The sequence below is a fragment of the Molossus molossus genome, unplaced genomic scaffold, assembly GCF_014108415.1.
Source record: "Molossus molossus isolate mMolMol1 unplaced genomic scaffold, mMolMol1.p scaffold_m16_p_6, whole genome shotgun sequence".
Classification (NCBI taxonomy): Eukaryota; Metazoa; Chordata; class Mammalia; order Chiroptera; family Molossidae; genus Molossus; species Molossus molossus.
The window spans coordinates 1129718-1151775 of NW_023425399.1; the positions used below are offsets into that span (position 1 = coordinate 1129718).

The 22058-nt window shown below is 64.7% G+C and overlaps 1 protein-coding gene across 1 annotated transcript in view; it reads left to right on the plus strand.

Moving 5' to 3' along the window:
- The first annotated feature begins 867 nt into the window (after positions 1-867).
- LAMA5 (laminin subunit alpha 5) overlaps positions 868-22058 on the plus strand; it is a 46960-nt gene continuing 25769 nt past the window's right edge. The window contains exons 1-11 of the mRNA XM_036244487.1: positions 868-1125; positions 5691-5843; positions 13471-13588; positions 14074-14192; positions 14293-14463; positions 14543-14640; positions 17651-17766; positions 18159-18277; positions 18384-18474; positions 18672-18806; positions 18915-18971. Of these exons, the coding sequence (XP_036100380.1) occupies positions 868-1125; positions 5691-5843; positions 13471-13588; positions 14074-14192; positions 14293-14463; positions 14543-14640; positions 17651-17766; positions 18159-18277; positions 18384-18474; positions 18672-18806; positions 18915-18971 (1435 nt within the window). The remainder of the gene's footprint in view (positions 1126-5690; positions 5844-13470; positions 13589-14073; positions 14193-14292; positions 14464-14542; positions 14641-17650; positions 17767-18158; positions 18278-18383; positions 18475-18671; positions 18807-18914; positions 18972-22058) is intronic.

Below are 22058 nucleotides of genomic sequence, written 5' to 3' on the forward strand. Positions count from 1 at the left end.
TTAGAATATTTTAAGCAACCCCAGTGGGGATTATGAATTTGACCTGGCCGCCCGGAAACATGAGGTCTGCAATCGGGGGTTTCTCTCTCCCTCCGCCCCTGGGATTCCCCGCAGGGCCCCCCAAACGCGGCCACTCACGTGGCGCAGATGCACCTTCCCGCCCCCCTGCAGGATGGGGGCAGACACCGGGGCAGTCCGAGGGCAATAAAACCGAAAACTGGCCTGGGGAGGGGGAGGGGGCTGCGCGGGGTCTCCGGAGGGCACCCCGTCCGGAGGTGGGGGGACGGTGTAGTAAACGTCTGGGATCCGCGCGGCCGTCGCTCTGGACGCGGTGCGGTTCTAGGGGTGCGGTGGGGACGCGCGGCATCCTCGAAGGACAGAGGCCGGGGCTGGACGCGGGGCAATGCGATCGAGCCCGACTCCCGGCCTTCGAGCCTGCGCCCGGGCCGCCGGGGGCGCTCGGCCGCCGAGAGGTGCCCGAAGTTATGGAAACAAAGAACGGAGCCTCTAGGCTGGGACAAGCCGGGCGGGCCCGCCGGGGACCTGGGCGCCGCGGGGCGCGGGGGTGTCGGCTAGGATCCGAGCCACGCCCTGGGGGGACTGGGCGGCTCCGCGTTCCCACGGCCTGGCCCGGGGCCAGCAGGTGCCCCTTCCGGAGGCCGGCCGGCCGGCTGGGGTCCGAAGGGTTAAGGCCGCCGGCCGCCCCTCCCCCTCCCAGTCCCCGGGGCGCGGGGCTCGGGCGCCCGGGCGGGCTGGGCGGGGCCTGACGTCCGCGGGCGGAGCGAGCCGGCTGGCCCCGCGCTCACACCCCACGGGGCTCCCGCGGCGCGCAGTCCCGGAGTACAGAGCGCGGCCGGGACCTGCGAGATGGGGAGGTCGCGCCCCACGCCGCCGCCGCTGCTGCTGGTCGGACTGGCGCTGCTGGGCGCGGCGCGGGCAGCGACGGACGGCGACTTCAGCCTGCACCCACCCTACTTCAATTTGGCCGAGGGCGCCCGCATCGCCGCCTCGGCCACCTGCGGAGAGGAGGCCCCGGCGCGCGGCGCCCCACGCCCCACCGAGGACCTCTACTGCAAGCTGGTGGGGGGCCCGGTGGCCGGCGGGGACCCCAACCAGACCATCCAGGTGAGCGCGCGCCGGGGGCAAGGTCTCCGCGGGCGGGGAGGGGTGCGGCGGGGGGACACGCGGTCCTGAGGACCCGGCGCCACAGGAGACGGGCAGCTCGAGCCCGATTGGCGGGGAGCGTCCGGGCCGGGCCGGGGAGAGCCCAGGTACGGACCGAGGCCCCGCGTCCCGCCCCGACTCTCCGGTTCCACATTTCGGAGAGCGGAAGGTACCCCAACTTGGCCATTCAGGCTCTACCAGACAACTGCGCGTCCCCAGCCCACGCCGCCACCCGGGAAGGCGGGACGCGGAGTCCCTGGCGCGGACTGAGGACGGCAGGGCGAAGGGGGGCTGGTGCCCAGTCCCTGGCGGCCCCAAGTCCCGGGATGCGGGCGAGGTGGGACTTGGCAGCAGCCGCCCGCTGCCTGCGGGGAGGGGGCGGACCGCTCCGCCTTCCCCAAGACAAGCTGGAGCCTGCCGCTCGCGTCCGGATGGGACCGGGACGGGGCAGGAGGGGCCAGACCCGGCGGGAGGTTCTCCCTACGAGCTGCAAAGGGTGAATCCATCCCCAGCGGGGGCGGGGAGGGGCGCCCAGAGACCTGATGGGGCCCTGGAGGTGGAGGAGGGCGTCAAGCAGCCGGATTGTTGACGGGACGGGAACGGGAGCTCAGTCGGGGCAGCATCTCCGCCCCACACACAGGTGGTGAGGCCTCTGGCTGCAGCCCCCGGGGGACCATGGTTTCAAGTTCTGAATACGGGGGCGGGGGGCGCATGGCCTCCCCAGCCCTGTGAGCCTGTAGGTGGGGATGGGTTAGATGGCCTCACGCATGGTAACCCCCCCACCCCCACTCCCAGGGAGCAGGGCTGCCGAGACCCTCAGGACAGGTTGGGGGCTGGGGTCTTAGGCTCCTTGGCCTGCAAAGCTTCCTGGGGTTGCCTTGGGGAGAGCGGGTAGGGTCTGCGCTGGGGTCCCTGACACCCCATACTAGGCCCATCCTTACACTCCTGAGCCTCAAGGAGAGTTGGGGGCCCCCAGGGCTGATGTAAACGGAGCAGTCTCCTCTGGGGAGGAGGTCCCAGGCCACCACCTTCCTGGTAGGAGAGGCTGGGGGAGGGGAGGAAGGTAGTTGGACAGTTGATTAGCTGGGGTGGGTGATGGAGGAGCCTGGGGGCCCTGCCCTGCCTGCCTCGTGCCTGCCCTTGGCCCTCCCGGGGAGGGAGGAGCAGGAGGGGCCCTGGTGTGGGGAGCGTCCCAGGGCAGAGTGCTGCCTCCCTCAGGCCTGGATTCACCTGCTCTCCTCTAAGCCCTGCCTAGCAGAGAGGAGGTCTCGAGCCCACATGTCAGACAGGGGAACAGAACCCTGGGGAAGCCTCCCAGTCAGCTCCCGTCTGGCTGGGGTGAGCAATGAAAACCAGGGCCGCTGCGGGCCCTTGGCACGTCTGCTTGACGTCAGAGGGCCCGGGTCCAGGGAAGGAGGGTGTGTGGGGGTTTCCAAAGCTGCCCCAGAGGGCCCGGCAGAGCCTGGCCACTCCTCCGGCTGCTCAGCTGAGATTCTGCCCTTCAGACAGTGGAAGCTCCAGGCCCCCTCTGAGCCCCAGACCACTCCTCTCTGCCCACCGGGCGGCCCGGCCCCAGCGGCAGGGACCCCTGCAGGGAGGGGCCTTGCACCTCGGCCTCCTAGTGCTCGAAGGAGCAGCCTGGGGCCTGTGGCCAGGGCTCAAGCACCTCTCCTGCCTCCCGCAGCTGAGTGGTTCTCCTCCCCGATCCGCAGTCTCCTGGTCTGTGAAGTGGGCACGCCGCACCTGATTTGGCGGCCGGGAAGCCATCCTCACACGTTACTGCTTGGCGACCGGTGGCAGCCCTAGCGTTAGGTGCCACCGGGCTGGCCCCGAATGAGGAGCGTCAGCTTGCTCTCCCTGCCCACAGTCCAGCAGAGGCCAGAGCTCTCCCTGCAAGCCTGGACCTGCTGGGTAGAAAGACCAGCAGTCAGATGGAAAGGAGCTGAACAGCCCTGTGACCCTGGCCAAGTCCCTGAATGGCCAGCACCTCCGCCCTCTCCTCTGGGGGCAGCGGGTCTGCTCAGGGCCCTGGCCTCTGACTGGGTTGGTGAGGTGCCAGGGAGGTGAAGCCCACCTCCTCTCCATCCAGAGAGCCTGGTCTTGTGCCAGCGTGGGCTGTGGGTCACGGAGGACGTGGGGCCCGAGGCTCAGGGCCACAGCTCCCAGGGGATCAGGGACGGGACAGAGCTGGCAGGGCTGAGCAGGGGGTCCCAGCAGGGTGAGGCGGTCCTGTAGGGCGACCCTCTCAGCCTCAGGTAGGCACGGGAGGATTCAGGACTGGCCCCGAGGGGAAGTGTGGGCTCGGCCGCTGGCACAGTGACTCACTGGGAGGGGAAGTTCTTATCAGCTCATTTCCTCACTCGCTCCCGGCAAGATCCTCTGGCACAGGCGTGGAGGGAGCCTGGATGCCCTGTCCCCTGGGAGCCCAGGCCAGGCACAGTGGGATTACTGCCAGGGTTGCCCGGGCAGAAACTTCTCTCGACTCAGCCCTCCACCCAGCCCTACAGGGCGCTCCCGGGCTGGGAGGGTCTTGACCTCAGGCCTCCCTCTCTGGAAGGCCACTACCTCCCTGCCAGCCAGGCCCCTGACGCCTACACCCCTGTGCACAGCACCTCTGGTGACACCCTTGAACCCTCTGCTCGCCCCCGAGAGCTCCTACAGGCCCGGGAGCTGGAGCCCCAGGTTCCCGTTTAGGGGCCACCACTCGAGCTTGGTGCTCCGGCCCACATGGCTCAGGCGCTCCTCTGGCGTCCTCCATGGCTCTGTCCCCAAGGTGTGGCCGCCCTGGGTGGGCGCAGGGACACAGTTCAGAACCAGGTCGGTGTCCTGCCCCCTGCCCCTCGCCAGGTCTCAGCCCCGGGAGGCAGTAAACACAGACCCCCTCATAGCCACAGGAGTCCAGGTTTACAGGCAGAGTAAATAAAGCAAGGTGAGGCCTGTGGGGGGTCAGGTCAGCGTCCTGGGTGGTCTACGAGAGCTGGTGGAGGCCTGCTGAGTAGGTGACATCTGAGCTGAGGTAGGGCAGGAGGTCAGGGTGCAAGGGCCTCAGGCAGGAGCAGGGCTGAGCTGGGGGGGACTCAAAGCCCCCAGCATGGGGCCCAGGCTGCCTGTGGGTCTCCCCTCCCAGGTGCACTATAGACGCCTGCCTGGGGCAGACCCATTCAGAGCTGTCCTGTGGGGCCTGGGAGTGGGGGTGGGGCTGCCCCACCCCCTCTCCCACTCCCACCTCCAACTCCTGATTGAGGTCTGGCCCCCCCGGGAGGCTGGGCGGGGTGGTGACTGCCTTTCCCAGACTCATCCTCTGGGGCCTCAATCACTGCCAAGTCCCCGAGGGCGCCTTTGTGTGCAGAGGGATGGCAGGTCTGGTTTCCTCTGGGGTGGGGGGTTGGGCTCCACTGGGCCAGTGGCCAGGGCCCAGCCCTGCCCCCACCCCACCCCAGGCTGGCAGCACCTGCTGCTCCCCGACAGGGACAGCACTCTGCCCCCCCAGAGGACAGGCCCCTGGCAGGTGTCTGGACCGTGACAGAAGCAGCTGCCGGGCCTGGGCTGGGATCGTTAATCCTGGGACGGCCAAGGCAGGTGCCCGCGTCACCCCCACTCTTCGGATGGGGACACTGAGGCTTAGCAGCTACCATGACTTGGCCGGGTCCCAGGGCTCGGAAGCCGCAGAGCCAGGAGGTCCTGGCTGCCCACATGCCTTCACTCTGGGGCCTGTCCCCTCGGGCTACCGGAATGGCTTAGCTCCGTCTCTCCGGAGACTCTGATCCAGGCGGCTCCGGGTGAGAGCCTGGCAGGGCTGTTGTGGGAGACGGCCAGTAGGAGGTGGGGGGGTCCGGCTGTCCTGATGTTTCTGGCCCCCTGGATCCTTTGCCTCCAGGTCATCCCACCTTCTTCTGTTTGTAGGGAACATGTGAGTTGCCCCTTTCCCTCCAGCTCCAGCTCCATGGGTCATCTCTCTTTCCTCAGTGGCTCTTCCTGCCCCAGGGCCTGTGCACGGGCAGCCCTGTGCCCGAAGCACACACTTCCTTGTGGTGTATGTCACCTCCTTAGAGAGGCCCACCTTGATTTTCCATCAAAAGTGGGTGTTCCATCAGGCTGGTGTGGTTCAGCGGTGGAGCGTCGACCCTGCACCAAGAGGTCGCCAGTTCAATTCCTGATCAGGACACATGCCCAGGTTGTGGGCCCAATCCCAGTAGGAGGCAGCCAATCATTGTTCTCTCATCAATGTTTCTCTCTTTCTCTCTCTCTTTCATTTCCTCTCTCTCTAAAATCAATAAAGGAAAAACAATTTATTTTAAACTGGGTGTTTCTCTCCTTTCCACCCTCGGCCCCCCACAGTGGGTGTGGCCACCTCTCACCCGAGCTGTATCCTTTGAGTCAAGAAGGTAGTAGATACGGCAAATGAGGGAATGGTGAGCGAGGGTCCCCAGATTGTGGTGGGCAGTATGATGGGGCCCAGATCGCGGGAGGGTGACTGCAGGGGACCAGCATTCCGGCCCTTCTCACCCTCTGACCTCGCCTCCTAGGGCCAGTACTGTGACATCTGCACGGCCAGGAACAGCAACAAGGCCCACCCCGCGAGCAACGCCATCGACGGCACGGAGCGCTGGTGGCAGAGCCCGCCGCTGTCCCGCGGCCTGCAGTACAATGAGGTCAACGTCACCCTGGACCTGGGCCAGGTAGAGTCTCATTTTAGCTCGCCGAAGCCCCCACCTCTGCATTTCTGCCCTAGGGCTCCCCTTGGGGCACGGACTGGAAGGTGAGGTCCCCACGGAGCAAGGTCTCGGCCGGGAGTCTGGGCGCAGACTGTCTGCAGGTGTCCGGCCCGGCACCCCAGCACGGACAACGGTGTGGCAGCGGCACCTCACCTGTGTTCTTCCCACACCCCTGGGGCGTACAGGGAAAGTGGGTGCTGACCAGTGGTTCCGTGGGCATTAGGGTGGGGGTCCGCCACAGAAGCCGCCATACGCTGAGCCCTGGTGTTTACTGGAGGAATTCCTGCGCAGGGAGCTGGGCCGGCCTGCTGGTGTGGGAGGGCCTCAGGAATGCGGAGGAGGCCTGGAAGTGGACATTCCTGGGATACCTGCCTGGAAGAGCCCCTGGGGTCAGGTGTGCCCCCGGGGTCTGGTGTGCCTGCTCCGGGCCCTGTGCAGGCAGGAGGGAGAGCCCGGGCACTTCCCAGTGAGGAAGAGTCCCCCTTGGTGGACCTGCTGGCTCAGACCCGGGTCCAGGCTGTGTCCTGCTCACTGTGACTGCCCAGGTGCCTGGCCTTGGCATCTTGGCCTGTAAAATGGGCCAGCAATCCTGCTGCCTCCTGGGATGGGGTGGGAGCAGGTGGACAAGGCCAGGCCTGCCCGGAGTTGGGGCTACAAGGTTGATGTGACCAGATGCCCCCCCCCGCGGGGGCGAGGAAGGTTCAGGTCCAGAGGCTAGAGTCCAGGCAGGCTTTGCCGCTGCCCTGTCGTGTGACCTGGTGTGTCTGCCCCTTGCTGAGCCTCTTCCTGCTGTGACCCTGAGGGTGTGGAGAGGAGGGGTCAAGTGTCTTCCGTGAGCTGACTGGAAGGACAGGTCCTGGGCAGGTTCAGAGTGATGCCCAGTACCCCCTGCTCCGGCCTGGAGGCACTCAGCCCTGGCCCAGTGGTCGGGTGGGTTCAAGTTCTGACAAGTGGCCTGAAATACCAGGGGGCCTGGACTGGCTACGGTGTCAGAGAGGGGGTGGGGCTGGGTGGGAGCTGGGGAGAGGGCTCCCTGCCCCTCCTGGGCTCTGCCTGCAGGTCTGGGGCTGGTGCTGGTGTCTGGCCCAGGTCTGGCTGGGGCTTGGCCCAGTTCCTCCTGCTCACGGTTCTCCCCACACGCACGCTCTCCTGCCCTGGGAGCCTGGGAGGGGCCTCAAACCCCTGTGTGACCTGGGGTCGCCTTCCCTGGCACTGTGGGTGGGAAGGGGAGCGCCCCAGGGTGGTCAGAGGGCCCCCGTTCTGCACCGAGTTGGTGGGTCCTTTGAGCTGCTGTCCCTCCCCTCCCCTCCTGAGGGACAGGCCTGGCTGGGCTGGGGGAGGGGCGAGGCTCCAGCTGAGGATGCAGTGGCCCAGTCTCCATGGCAACCCCAGACTGGCCTCAGAGCAGGTGGGCACAGTGCCCGCAACCGGAGGTGCAGTAGAGGGGCTGAGGCGCCCACACAGCCCCCCACCCACCCTGGCGGTGACCCCTGAGCCGCCATCTCTGCATCTGTGACCCGGCCAAGCTGAGGCAGCAGGAAGCTCATTGGCTTCATAGGCGGGTCCTGGGCCAGGGAGAGGGTTCGCCACCTGTGCATCCTGCCTCTCCAGGCCTCAGTTTCCCGATTTCCAGATGTCTGGGGAACCTATCCACCTACCATGGTCCCCTCCCCCCCACCCCCATTCACTGACCCGCCCACCCTCCCTTCCTCCTTCCATCTGCGTGTTCCTCCCTCCGGCCTCCCGCCACACACCCCTGGTCCCTGACCACCCGTACTCGGGGCTGCCCACCGTGGTCAGGGTGGGGTGCGGCACAGGGACTGGGCCGTGGACCCAGGTTCCTGCCCCACGGCAAGAAGGTCTGAGCCACAGTGGGATTCCCGTGAAACGTGGGCAACGGGGCCCCCTCGCTGAGCCACTGAGCAGGCACTGGTCTCTGGGATGCCACTTGCTGGGTTTGGGCACGGAGACCAGGCTGGGGCAAGAAGTGAGATCTCGGGGGCTCGGAGCCTCGGGGAGGCCTTTGGAGGTGGAGGCCCTTGCAGTGACCCTGGCTCTGGTGCCGGCAGCCGCCGGTGCCCAGGGCAGAGCCCTCGAGCACACTCCCTGGGCAGGTGCGAGACAGGCCAAGCGAGGGGCCTGGCTAAGCTAACCCGGCCCGGGGTCCTGACCGCGCCCGGCTTCTCCCACTTTGGAGGCGAGGGGCCGGGTGGGGCTGGGGCTTCCGTGAGGAAGCGGGGCGAGGGGCAGCGGGCTGGGCACTCCTGCTGGCTGGCTGCCAGCTGTCTTTGTTCTGTGATGTGGAGCGGATGCCCTGGAGAGGGGGTGGGGCAGCCGCCCGGGCATCAGGCAGCTTCCTGCTCCCGGGCTGCAGTGTCACAGCTCACAGCTCGTCGAGGCCTGGTGGGTGGCCCAGGGCTGGCTGGTCGGTTGAATCTGTTCTGCTCTTTCCCATGGGGGGGGGGCATGGGACCCTCTTCCTTCCCAAGTGGCAGATGGAGACCTGGGGCTCTGGGAGCCAAGGCCTGGCCGGGAGGGTAAAGAGGGGGCCAGGGCTCGACACCCTGTCCTGCTTCCTGCATGCACCTCGGCCAGGGACCCTCAGGCCTGAGACCACCTCTATTCTCAGCTGGCTAGATGCCAGCCTCGGAAGGGGTTCTCCTCCAGTGGGGCCGAGGGCCGTGTCCTGCGTCCAGCGGTGACCTGCCCAGGGTCCCCCTGTCTTTCCCGTGGGACCTCCTGTTGCCTCAGGCTCTCCCTGCCCGGGACTCGGACAGCGTGGGTGCTCCTGACCTCCTGGGCTCAGGCCACACATGAGGCAGGTCCCTACCCAAGCGCTCTTCCTCGCCAGGGTCTGCCACAGGGTCTCAGGCCTCTGCCCCCTCTGCCCAGTGGCCTTAAGGACCTGGGGGAGTGGGTGGAGGCCCCCTGGTGGCCCTTACCTGTGGCTGCAGCCACACTCCCCGCCCGAGTCAGGCTTCAGGTGAGCAGAGGCACAGACTGGAGGGACAGGTGGAGGGGTACAGCCTTGGGATGTAGGCTGGGGTGGTTGACGGTGAGGCCAAAAGTGTGGGTTGGGGCTAGAAATGCCAGCTTGGGGGGGGGGTTCCGTGCCCTCCCGAGGGAACCGCAAACCAGCCGGGCTGCTGAGGAACAGAGCTCCAGGGGGCTGCCAATGCTGGGGGCTGAGTGCTCCCCGGGCACCTGGGGACACTGAGCACCTGCTAGAGGGGCTTTGCACCTCAGCCAGAGTCCCCCCCCCATGGCTCCCTTAGCTGGACCCCCATTTCCAGGCGCATGCCCTCCAAGGCTGGCCGGCCCAGGCTGCCTGGACAGGTCTCCTGGTCCCAGCGTGCCCACTGGCCTGGTTCCCCAGCTGGGCACTTGGCCATATGGCCAGGCCCCCAGAAGGGTCAGCGGGGTTATTCAAGGGGAGCGGCAGGAAGTTTGGCCGAGGCTGGCCAGGCTCTGGTTACAGAGCCCAGCAACCAGGACAGGTGTGGGGGCCAGACCGGACACAGCCCCTTGAGCTGGGCTCCCTGGGGTGGACAGTGGGGGGGCTCCTGGGTGGCCAGCCAGCGGCACCTCCTGTTCCGGCACAGGCCCGCCTCTCCTCACGAGACCCCACGAAACCCTGCCCTTGCCTGGCCTTCGCTCCGAGGACACGGGCCCTTTGTCCCAGGTCCCGTGCTTCCTGTCCCTGCCACACTTGCCTCCAAGAGCCGCACACGGTCAGCCTGGCTGCTCACCTCTGCTCACTCTGGGTGCACACATGTCCCCCGCCACCTCACACTGGACCCCCAGGCCTCGAGGCCCCCAGAGGCTCCTGGTTTTCATGTTCCTCTTTTTAATTGATTTTTTTTTCTTTTTTAGAGAGAGATAGAAACATCCATGTGAGAGAGAAACACCGATTGGCCGCCTCCTGGATGCCCCTCACTGGGGATGGAGCCCGCAAGCCGGGCCGTGCGGGGAATGGAACCGGACCTCTCAGTCCATGGGACGGCGCTCCATCCCCTGGGCCACGCCAGTCGGGCTGTTTTCATGTTTTTAAACAAACCCCCCAGTGTTGACCTCCAGCAGTACCGCTCACCAGAGACTAAACTGTTTGGGTTTGGGGTCCCCTTGGGATAAACTCCGCTTCCTGTGGTCTGGGGTGACCATCTGGCCTGACCTGGTCACCGCAGGGGGGAGGGGACGAGCTGGTGAGCTGAATGCCCGTCAGGAGCCCTTCCCCCGCACCCCGCTCTGCACCCCGCTTTGTCGGACACCACCCAGTAGGGCCGGGTGCTGGGGGCCCTGCCTGTCCTCCCTGCGTTTCCATGTTTTATTCTTCCGTTCCCCATCTCTCCCGGAGCCGGGTCCTCCCTGATCCTGCCGCGTGGACGGCCGTGCTGTTTACCCAGTCGGGGGCCTGCACAGACACACCTGCCTGCCCGGCCACCCAGCCCTGCGGGGGTGTTTATCTTGACCAGGGTTTCCAGAGGGGTCTCTGCGGGGGGGTGGGCACACGGGGGAGAGGGCAAACTGGGGGGGCAGGTCCAGGTGCGTTCAACACGCGGGTGGGGCCCAGAAGGCAGCCCCCAGTCTGGGCGGGGAATCTGGGAGGTTTGGGTGCCCACTGGTCACTCCGAGGGGAATGGCTGGGGAGCTAGCCCGGACGCTGGGTCTAGGAGGGGCTTCCTGCCTCCACCCGGCCACAGCCTGGGACCCGGGCCCAGCCCCAGGGATCAGCACCGGGCCTGCTTCCGGCAGGGCCAGGCTGAGTCACACGCTGCCCAGTGATTCACAGCCCGCCAGGGGTGGGGGCTGGGCCCTCTTCCCCAGGGTCCCGAGGTGCGCCAGGGCAAAGGTGGGTGTGCTGGCTGACCGCCTTGCAGTCCGGGGTTCCAGCTGAGGCCTTGCCCTGGTGACGCGGGTGCCTGGACCTAGGAGCTGCTGGCCAGCCGGCACCCCTTGCCACCCTCTAGGGTTTCAAAGACCCTGCTGGGGTGTCCAGATCCCAGCCAGGCCCTGCGCACTCCCCTCCCCCACCAGAGTGTGGTGTGATGTCAGGTGCCCCGTCCCAGACTGGTGGCTGCTGGCTTCTTGTTCACCTCGGGGACAGGTGACCTCGTCCCCTGCAGGCCTCTGGCCGCCGTACCCTGTGTTTGTCTCTCCACTGCCCCTGTGCCCACGGAGCGGGTATGACTGCCCAGGGCCACAGGACCACTGGGCCCAGAACCCACCGTGGCTTCCTGCTCAGGCCCCGCCCCCGTCAGGCATCAGTGAGGGGTGGGGGCAGATGGCCTCCTGGGGGACCCTGGCCCTCTGCGGTCAGGCTGGGCGTGGGGGCCGGGGTGCGGTGACCGAGAGGCCGTCGGGCTGCTGTCCTGGAGAAGTGCCTGCCCCAAAATAGCCAGATTGTTAAAAATAACTCAGGAGGCTTTTGTTTGGCTTTTGCTTAAAAGACGTTCTTTCCTTCTGCAGAGAACTCGCAGCAGCGGGAAGGTCAGCCTGTGCCAGCAGCCCAGCCAGGGGTGGGGGCGGGGCGGCCAGCAGGGCGGTCAGGGGGCAGCCGGGGCCCCGCGCCCCCCGGTCACGCCCAGGGTGGCCCAGGGCGCGGCACCAGGTCAGGGACAGACGGGGATTCAGGCCCTTCCTCTCCTCCAGGCCCTCGGGGACGGACAGACGCCCAGGGCCCCTGTGTGACGGGCCAGGTGGGCAGACGCAGGAGGCGGGGTCTTGCTTGAAGTGCGCCCGGCCTGGTGGGCGTGGGGGAAGTTCCCATGACGCCCTTGTCCTGCCCGATCAGTGTCTTCGAATCAATATTTGTGCAAGTGCCCTCAGCTGGGAAAAATGCGGCCAGCTGCTGCCGGGGGAGGGACCGAGCCGGCCAGGGAAAGGCGGGGGTGGCTCTCAGGGTGCTGGGGGGAGCCTTCAGTCTCCTGGGGGCCTCGGTGACTCATGGACACCAGGTCCCCAGGGCTCCCTGGAATGCTTGAGGGTTGGTCAAGGTGCCAGCTGGGTGCAGGGTCTGCCCCCCCGGGACTCCTGCCCCTCCCCCAGCTGCGCAAGGAAGATGACCTCAGAGCCTGAACATGGGTGAACAGGCTACACCCGCCACCCCAGGGGAAGGCCACTTGGCTTGACGTGGGCTCGTCCGAGAGCCGCAGGCCTTCCGGGAAGGGTTCGCACTCCACACAGGCGTGTCTCCGGGTGCTGGGACCCTGCCCCGCGGACATTCCTGGCAGCCTGTGCCTCCTGAGGGCTGGGCCTCGAGGGGTCCACTGTCGGTCCCTCCATGGTCGCCTCAGCTGGTCCGGGGAGGATCCTGCTCCCCAAAGGGCACCGTCTTCCCTGGGCCTGCTGAGCATGGCGTCACCCTCAAGGTCTATGCACAGTTCAGAACCCACCAGGGGGCGACCCTGTGAGCAGAGCTGGGGTTGGGGTGTGGACTGGGGACCCGCATTCCAGGTCCTGCGTAAGGGTGGGCACCCCCGACGGGTGGCATGTTCACCAGCATGTCTGGGCCTACCACTCCCGAGTGCAGACTGGGGGTGTCTGTCCCACCGCCCCCCGTCCGGTGTCCGTGGAGCCCAAACACCACGCACAGGGTGCAGGCTGGACACCAGCAGGCTGGACAATGCTGTCCGGCTTTCTTGTTCCCTTGGCTTTGGGGCCGCTTGTCCTGAGAGCTGCCGGGACCCACTGTCCTTCCCTGTGGGGGCTGAGCCTGGGGTGGGCACTCCCCGGGGGGTGTGGGCATAGAAGACCCACCTGCTGGGGTGTGAGGGTGGAGCTTGGGGGGGTCTGGGTGGCCCAGCCGAGCCACGGGGGCCTCAGGCTCAGCAGCTGCTTCTGAGCCCTCATTGTTTCCTGGGGGCTGTGGCCTGGGGTCAGGGGTCCCAGGTGCCGACGTGGGGACCCCACCTTGTGCTTCATCCCTGGGGAGCTGGACGAGGGATGCCTTTGGCAGCGGGAGCCTGGCTCCCCATTTTCTAGTGTCTCCCTCACTGGGACCTTGTGACCACAGAGAGGCTGGGCCCCAGCTGCTCCAGGCCCCTACCCCTGGGGGCTGGTCAGTGGAGGAGCAGGTTCCGAATTGGTTCTGAGAGTGATGGGGAGTGGCCAGGTGAGGCTGGGACAGGGCCCCACCCAGGAGGGGTGTCACCTGCCTACCGTGTGTGGGGCAGGCAGTGTCTGGCCGTGGCACAGGTTGGCCACAGGAGCCATGGCAACGGGTGGGGGAGGGCGAGCAAGCTCCTGTCTCGGGGTCTACAGACAGGCTGCCCCCCAGTCTCGGCCTCAGAGTCCTAGGCCGTGGGCTCCTGGGGCAGGGATAGCAGGCAGGTCTGGGCTCTGAGCCATCGCACCCCGACCTCCGCAGGGAGCCCTCAGAAATGGCAGTGTCCCCCATGTAGGCCTCAGTGGCCAGGTCCCCATCGTCACGGCCGGGGCTGCTCCCTGAGCGGGTGGCCCTTTCACTGGGGTGTGTGACGCCCTCGGGAAAACCCACAGAAGTCCACGTGGGAGAAGGGAAGCCTGCGCCGGGGGCGGTGACCCTCCAGGCTCAAGGAGAGAGGCTCAGGGCATCAACCCCTCACCCCCGCAGGTGTTCCACGTGGCTTACGTGCTCATCAAGTTTGCCAACTCCCCTCGGCCGGACCTCTGGGTGCTGGAGCGGTCCACGGACTTCGGCCACACCTACCAGCCGTGGCAGTTCTTCGCCTGTGAGTGTCCCGGAGCCAGGAATGGCAGGCGTGTTCCCGGGGGGCGTGGTTCCCTCCGGGTGGACTCACGACCTGCAGCTCCCGAGGGGCAGAGGCAGCCAGTTTTGCCACCGCGTTGAGTGTGTGGGAGCCCCATGCCCGTGCTCGCTGCGGGCCATGCCACGCCACGTGCCACCCAGACTGATCGTGGTGACAGGATGCTCCGGTTGGGTGGGCCTAGGTCACCTGTCCACCCGGTACTCCCCACCCAAGAGTGGGGGCGGGGCCGCCCTCTATTGGGGGGAGGCAGCACAGGGATGAGGGCCATCCAGGGGGCCAGAGGCTCGAGGTCTGGCCTGGGCCCGCACTGTGCACCAGGGGCTGGTTCCCTGCACAGACCAGCCGTGGTGCCCCGGGAAGCCCAGTCATGCAGGCTGGTGCCCCCGGGCGCGGGGTCCACAGGCTTTCCCGCACCCTGCACCCTCACCTTCCCCCCGGTCCTGCAGCCTCCAGGAGGGACTGCCTGGAGCGGTTCGGGGTGCCGAGGCTGGAGCGCATCGCGCAGGACGACGACGTCATCTGCACCACGGAGTACTCCCGGATCGTGCCCCTGGAGAACGGCGAGGTGGGCTGGGCGGGCGCGGGAGGGTCCTGCCGGGGCGGCGGTGGCAGCTGACCCTGATCCCGGGGCGGCGGTGGCAGGTGACCCTCCGTCCTGTCCGCAGGTCGTGGTGTCCCTAGTGAACGGGCGCCCAGGGGCCATGAACTTCTCCTACTCGCCCTCACTGCGCGACTTCACCAAAGCCACCAACATCCGCCTGCGGTTCCTGCGCACAAACACTCTGCTGGGCCACCTGATGGGCAAGGCGCTGCGGGACCCCACCGTCACCCGCCGGGTGAGCCGCAGGGGCGGGTGTGGATCACGTGCGGGCCGGGTGGGGGCGGGCGGGCCGCGGAGCTCACAGCCGCCTGCAGTACTATTACAGCATCAAGGACATCAGCATCGGTGGCCGCTGCGTCTGCCACGGCCACGCAGACGTCTGTGACGCCAAAGACCCCACGGACCCCTTCAGGTGAGGCCAGTGGCTTCCTGTTTCCTTCACGCCTGCCCAACCCGGTGGGGGGAGACCTGGTTCCACTGCCCGCCGTGCCCTGGCCCCTGCGACCTGCACTGGCCACCACCCTCGGTTCCCAGGTGCCGTGGCCCTGGCCCTGCGGCCAGTGCAGGTGCTGCTTGTCTAGACCCTGAGCCTGGGGCCCGAGGGAGGGGAGCTGCAGAGGGAGGCAGTGGGCCTGAGGCTGCATGTCCCTGTCCTCTTGGCTGGATGGAGTGCCCACCCCCCACCTTCCCCCAGGGCACAAAGGACACACGCCAAGCCCTGACCTCCCCCTCACACCTCAGGCAGGGGCCAAAGCCCGGGAGGGGGAGCTGGGGGCAGCAGCCCCAAGCCCACGGAGTCAGCCATGAGGCCTGGGTGCCTGCTCTCTCTTTTTTTTTAATCCTCACCCGAGGACATTTTTCCATTTTCGTTCAGATAGAGTGGGAGGGAGAGAGAGAGAGAGAAACATCGACGTGAAAGGGACACATCCAGTGGTTGCCACCCGTACGACCCAACCAGGGCCGGGGACAAACTGCAGCCGAGGTACATGCCCTGAGCGGGAACCGAGCCCTGTCTCTCTGTGCCGCAGGCCGACGCTCCAACCGCTGAGCCAAACCGGCCAGGGCTGGGTGCCTGCTCTTTACCAAGCTCCCGGGAGGTGCGGTGTGCCCAGCACCGTCCTTGCCTGGAAACCACAGCCCCCATGCCACACTCTTGGATTGGGCCTGCTCTGTGCCTTCTGCTGGGGTTTTATTGCTTTGCACCCCAACTTGCAGGGGGGACGAGCACCGCCCAGGCAGCACAGAGGCGCACCCCCATGTCACAGTCAAAGCTGCCCAGAGGCAAACCCCAAACCTGTCCGTGGCGACGGTCAGCCTGGCCGGAGGGCTCAGGCAGCCATAGGCAGGCCCTCGGGACCTATATGCTGTCCAGGCTCCGCGCCCCGGGCGGGAGCTCCTGCCTGCCCAGCTGGCCCAGGGATGGCTCCGGGGAACTCAGTGCCAAGCAGGAACTCACGCGGGCTGGCAGGGGGCCCGCCTGGTGTCGGGCGAGGGGCAGGTCTGCCCTTGCCTGCTGGGCGGCTCGGCACCCTCCCTGACGCACCTCACCTGGGCGAGGAGGAGCTCAGCCCACCCTCCGGGCGCAGGGCTGCCGTGGTTCCCAGAGCCGCACGCCAGCGCACACCAGTGTCCCGCCCTCCCCCGCCCCAGCCTGGGAAGGTCCGTGGTTGTTGCCGTGTGTGTCTCTCTGCTCCGGCAACCACCCCAAGACACCGCAGGCAGTGCTGTGCTTCTCCCTGTTCTGGGGTGCTGGGGCATCTTCTCCCCTCGTCCCCACATGGCCGGTGGAAGGGGCAGGGGACCTCTCCGGGGTTCTTTTATAAGGACAATAATCAATGAGGCTCTACCTCATGACCTCATCATCCCCATAGATCCCAACGCTGTCACTGGGGGCACATGTGCATTTGGGGGGGACTGGTGAGTCCCCTGCATGTCCTTCCTAGTGCTGCGTGTCAGCGTCTAAAAGGGCTGCTCTGCCTCACTCGTGGGGGACGCTCGAGCTGACTAGAGCTCTGGTTGAAGGGCTGTCAACCCTGCAGAGATGTCAGCTCACGGTCTCTTGGCGTCTGGGTGCTCCGGAGAGTCCCCCGTCCCGTGCACTGGGCATGCCCGTTGCCTGGGCATCTTCTTGGTGCTCTGCAGGTCCACCCTGTGGCCTCGAGGGGTGGACGTGGTTTCTCTGGCTCAGGACTCGTGCTTTTTGAATCTGAGAAGAAGACTCTTTGCTGATTCAAGACCCTCCCTGGCCACCAGCGCTCCCTGTTGGGTCTCCTCCTCTGCCCCTTTTCTCTTTCTGGAGTTCGGGTCACGGTTCCCTTCTGTCCCAGGCGGTCTGGATGCCCCGTCTTCCGAGCGGTCTCCCGGGCGCTGCTTCTGCTCCGAGCGTCCTCGGTGGCGCCCGACGCGCCGTGCAGCTCACCCACGGCTCTGACGCGATGGTTCCGTTTCCGTTTCCCGTTTATGGACGTTCTGACGGCCCTTCTGTGACATCTGCCTGTTTCTCGTAGCGTTTCAACCCTCAGGTTATCGTCTCGAAACACTCTCATTTTCTGGCTTCTGCTCACTGTGAAGCTCTGGGGTCGAGCCCTGTTCTGTTGTGATGGCCGACCCTGCTCGGGGACACCGGCCTCCAGGGGCTTTGTGAGGGCTTTTGCCAAACACGTGAGGGTATCGCCAGCCCGGCACCACTACGCATGACATTCTCAGCTTAGGGGGGCCCTGAGCACGTTGATTATCGAAACGTCTAACAGCAGCTGCAGGGCCTTGGCTGCAGATCCAACACAGATGGCGTCCTGTGACTGCCCATCTGTGGCAGGGCCTCCCCTCCGTGGGGGCCCCCAGGAGTCCTGGACTCTGAGGGACAGCAGTGTTGAACCCCCCCCCCCCCCGCCGCGGACCCTGGTGGGGACGGGGCGAGGCTGTGGGGTTGGAGCTCTGGGTCTCCGCGCCTGGCTGGGGTCCTGCACCGTGCTGGCCCAGGACCCAGGGACACGCAGCCCAGCATGGGCCCCTTCCAGCCCCCACCTTAGCGGATGTGCTGGATGGGGCCCTGACATGGGCGTCTGCAGTAGGTGGCCGCCACCTCAGTTCCCAGTTGCGTCCAGCTGTCCCCTCCCACGGAGCCAACAGGAGCTGCTGTCCAGGACAGCGGGCAGGGCTCCAGCCCTCTGACGCGTCCACTCCCGGCTAGAAGAGGAAGCCGTTCTTGGCCACCTGCCCCTGGGGACATGCCCTGGACCCGAGGGGGCATCTGGCTGAGCTCAGGGCTGCCTGCTGAGCGAGACCTGGGCCTCGGGTCCTGGCCCTGGGGGGCGGCCTGGCTCTGGGGCCCGCGCTGCAGGCTGACCACCCGGCACCCCGCCCCCGCCCTCCCGTCCCCCTGCGTCCGGGCGGCCCTGAGCCCGCTGTGCTCGCGTCCCCAGGTTGCAGTGCGTCTGCCAGCACAACACGTGTGGGGGCTCCTGTGAGCGCTGCTGCCCCGGCTTCCACCAGCAGCCCTGGAGGCCGGCCACCCCCGCCAGCGCCAGCGAGTGCCAGTGTGAGTCCCCGCGCACACACGCTCTTGCACACGCTCACACGTGCACCTCAGCTCACTCACTGGCCACACTCCTCGCACGCACACGCAACGCTCATGGGTGTCCCCGCACGCACGCGTACTCACGTGCTATGCACCCGTGTACACACGTGTTCACAGAAGCACGTACAACACACATACTTTGTGACCCGTGCGCAGCACACACGCGTACACACGGACCACACACACACATGCATGGGTGCTGTTTGCACACTCGGGCAGTGTGACATGGACTGGCACCGGAACCAGGCCACGTCCCGGGTGGTCGTCCATGGTACGTGGGATGCGGCCCCGGGGACCCACCAGGCGGGGTCTCGGGGGGCTGCTGACAGCGGGGTGCCTGCCCTGCCCTCCAGCCTGCAACTGCCACGGCCACGCGGACGACTGCTACTACGACCCCGAGGTGGACCGGCGCAACGGCAGCCTGAGCCAGGACGGCGTGTTCCAGGGCGGGGGCGTGTGTCTCCACTGCCAGGTGGGCTCAGGCTGCTCCCGGGCAGGGGGCCTCCCGGGTCGGGTCGGGTGCTGTGGGCGGCCCGGCTCTGGGGTGCGGCCCGGACTCAGAGGCCCTGTCCCCCCAGCATCATACCACCGGCATCAACTGTGAGCGCTGCCTGCCCGGCTTCTACCGTGACCCAGACCACCCCCTGGACTCGCCCCATGCCTGCCGTCGTGAGTGGGGTCCACCGGGAGGGCGTCCCGAGGACTGGTGGCCAGGGGCAGGGTCTGCTCCGGCAGGGTGTCCAGGGCCTCCACACCCGGGGCCCTTCCCCCGCTCCAGGAGGTCGGCCGTGGCTCCTCCCACCGCCCCTCCTGGACCTGGCAGCCTCGGGTTTGGGTTTTCATGACTCCCTGCCCCTCCCCCCCAGAGTGCAACTGCGAGTCCAACTTCACGGACGGGACGTGCGAGGACCTGACCGGCCGCTGCCACTGCCGGCCCAACTTCTCGGGGCAGCGGTGCGAGGCGTGTGCCGTGGGCTTCACCAGCTTCCCGCGCTGCTACCGTGAGGGCCCGGCGGGGGGCGGGGACCCGGGGCACCTGCCACCCTGCCCAGCTGCCCTCTGTGCCCTGTGCCGAGCCAGCCTGGCTGACACGTGTGTCTCCTCCCCAGCGGTGCCCCCTCTCAACAGCACTGTGGCCCAGGTACAGCAGGCCGGAGAGATTATCAGTGAGTGTCCCCCAGGTGCCCCTTCCCGCCCTGGGTCCCTGGAGCGGTGGGGCCGGAGGGAGGCCCACGAAGGCCCAGTAGGGAGACGGGATGTTCATTTTGGTCACGTTACTTTTGGTTCTTTTCACGTTGTGCAAACAATGCATATTCGTGCTGGAAAACCATCAGAGGTCTAGGTGAACGTGCCCTGGCCGGTTTGGCTCAGCGGTTGGAGCGTCGGCCCGCGGACCAGCAAGTCCCAGGTTCGATTCCGGCCAAGGGCACGTATCTCGGTTGCAGTTTGTCCCTGGCCCTGGTCGGGGTCGTGCAGCAGGCAACCAGTCGATGTGTCGCTCTCACATCGATGTTTCTCTCTGTCTCTCTCCCTCCCACTGTATCTGAGATAAATGGAAAAATATTCTCGGGTGAAGATTTTTTTTCTTTTTTTTTTTTCCTTACCCGAGGACATTCTTCCACTTTTTGTACAGAGTGGGAGGGAGAGAGAGGAAAAGAGAGAGAGAGAAACATCGATGTGAAAGGGACACATCGAGTGGCTGCCACCCGCACGACCAACCAGGGCCGGGGACAAACTGCAACCGAGGTACGTGCCCTTAGCGGGAACCGAACCCGGGTCTCTCCGGACCGCAGGCAGACGCTCTAACCGCTGAGCCAAACCGGCCAGGGCTCTCGGGTGAAGATTTAAAAAAAAAATCTAGGTAAGCTTAGCATGGAAGAAGAGACTGCCCGGCGCCACCCTGTGAATAGCCCCGTCCCCCCGCCAGGCCCGCTCGGCCACGCACGCTGCCTGTCCACGCACAGCCACAGGCTCCGCGTGTCGGTTCCCACCCAGCACAACCCTGTGACGTGTGACTTGTCCTGTGTCGTACAGAAAGGTGTCGCGTCTATTTAACCATTTCCCCCTTGCTGGGAACGTAGGTTCTTTCCCACTTTCTTTTTTTAAATAATGCTCTGATAAACATCCTTGAAGCTCAACCTCCCATACGTTCTGAGTGCTTCTGCAGGAAGATTTTCCGGAGTGGGTTCTGCCCCGGCTTGACTCGGGGCTGTGGGCTGCCAACTTCCTCTCGGAATGAAGCCGGCTGCCAGCACCCGTCGTCACCCCTTAAATCAGGGCACTGTTTTCAGGACACCACACGGTTCAGGGTTGTCAGCTTATTCTCCTCCCCTGGGGACTCTTCTCTCGAGGGTTCCTGGGGGTGTCTTTTGGTCGACAGCCTGTTACAGTCCACTCAGAGGTGTCTTCCTTCCGCAGAGGACACCTCGGCTGTTGTAAATGCTGCAACAGTGGGTGCAGGTGTCTTTTCGAGTCGGTGTTTTCATTTTCTTTGGGTAAATACCCAGCCGTGGAATTGCTGGGTCCTGAGGCAGTTCTAGGGTTCAGTTTTCGAGGACTCTTTGTACTGCTTTCCACAGTGGCTGGGCCTGTCTGCTTCCCACCAACCGTGCACGAGGGCTCCCCTTTCTCCACACCCTCCCCAGCACGTGTGTGTTGATGTTTGGATGACAGCCTCTCTGACAGGTGTGAGGCGACGTCTCATTGCGGTTTGAATTTGCATCTCTTTGATGGTTAGTGACTTCAGCATCTTTTCATGGGTCTGCTGGCATCTGTAGGTCTCCTTTGGAGAAGTGTCTACTCAGATGCTTTGCCCATTTTTTAATTGGATTGTTTGGGTGTGTTTTTGTTTTTGTTTTTAATCCTCGCCTGAGGGTATGTTTCCCATTGATTTTTGTTGTTTAGAGAGAGAAACATCGATGTGAGAACCATTAACCAGTTGCCTCCCATATACACCTTGACCAGAGATTGAATCCGCAACCTAGGTATGTCAGGACTGGGAATCGAACCCACAACCTTTCGGGGTATGGGACAATGATCCAACCAACCGAGCCACCCAGCCAGGGCTGTTTGGTTGTTCTGTTTTTTGTGTTTTGGGTTGTTGTTTTTTTTGGTGGTATATGCCCCTAGCAGGAACCGAACCCGGGACTCCCTGGTCCACAGGCTGATGCTCAGCTGCTGAGCCAAACTGGCCAGGGCTGTTTGGTGGTTCTGTTTTTTGTGTTTTTTTGTTTTGGTGGTATATGCCCTAGCAGGAACCAAATCCGGGACTCCCTGGTCCGCAGGCTGATGCTCAGCTGCTGAGCCAAACTGGCCAGGGCTGTTTTTTGTTTTTTTTTTAATCCTCACCCAAGGATATTTTTTCCATTTATCTTCAGATAGAGTGGGAGGGAGGGAAGGAGGGAGAGACAGAGAGAGAAACATCGACATGAGAGAGCCACATCAATTGGGTGCCTCCCGCATGACCCTGACCAGGGCCGGGGACCAAACCGCAACCGAGGTACATGCCCTTGACTGGAATCAAACCCGCAACTCTTTGGTCTGCAGGCCAACACTCTAACCGCTGAGCCAAACCAGCCAGGGCAGTTTTGGTTTTTTTTATGTTGAATTGTGTGAGTTCTTTATATATTATGGATATTAGCCCCTTATCGAATGTATCATTTGAAAACATCTTCTCCACTTCAGTAGGTCCCCATGCAAGCAGTATTTCACTTTTAATCAGTGAATTATATAACGAATTTTATTAATGCCTTTCCCAGCATGGACATGCCATTGAATGTAAATGCTTTCATTAGTAGGACTGGTTGAAAGATTTCTTGTTTTGGTTTGCAATTCACCTTGTAAAATCCTTGGAAATTGGCCTTGGCCCATGTGGTTCAGCTTGCTGGAGCATCTTTCTGTGCACTGAAGGGATGCTGGTTCGATTCCCTGGTCAGAGCACATATCTAGGTTGTGGGTTTGATTCCCGTGGTAGGGGCGCATACAGGAAGCAACTAATTGATGTTTCTCTCATATATCATTGATGTTTCTCTCTTTTTCTCCCTTCCGCTCTCTCTCTAAGACCAGCAAAATATATCCTCGGGTGAGGATTAAAATAAAATAAAGTTATCATTTTGCCTCAGAGTGTAGCTTTGGCTAGGTGAGTCCCACAGGGTTGATTGTTGTGTTCTCACCACTGCTTTACCCTACATAGTTGGTCAGTTCAGTTTTTATTTTCTTTTGACCCAAGTTCTTTAGAAGTATGTTTGTCCTTC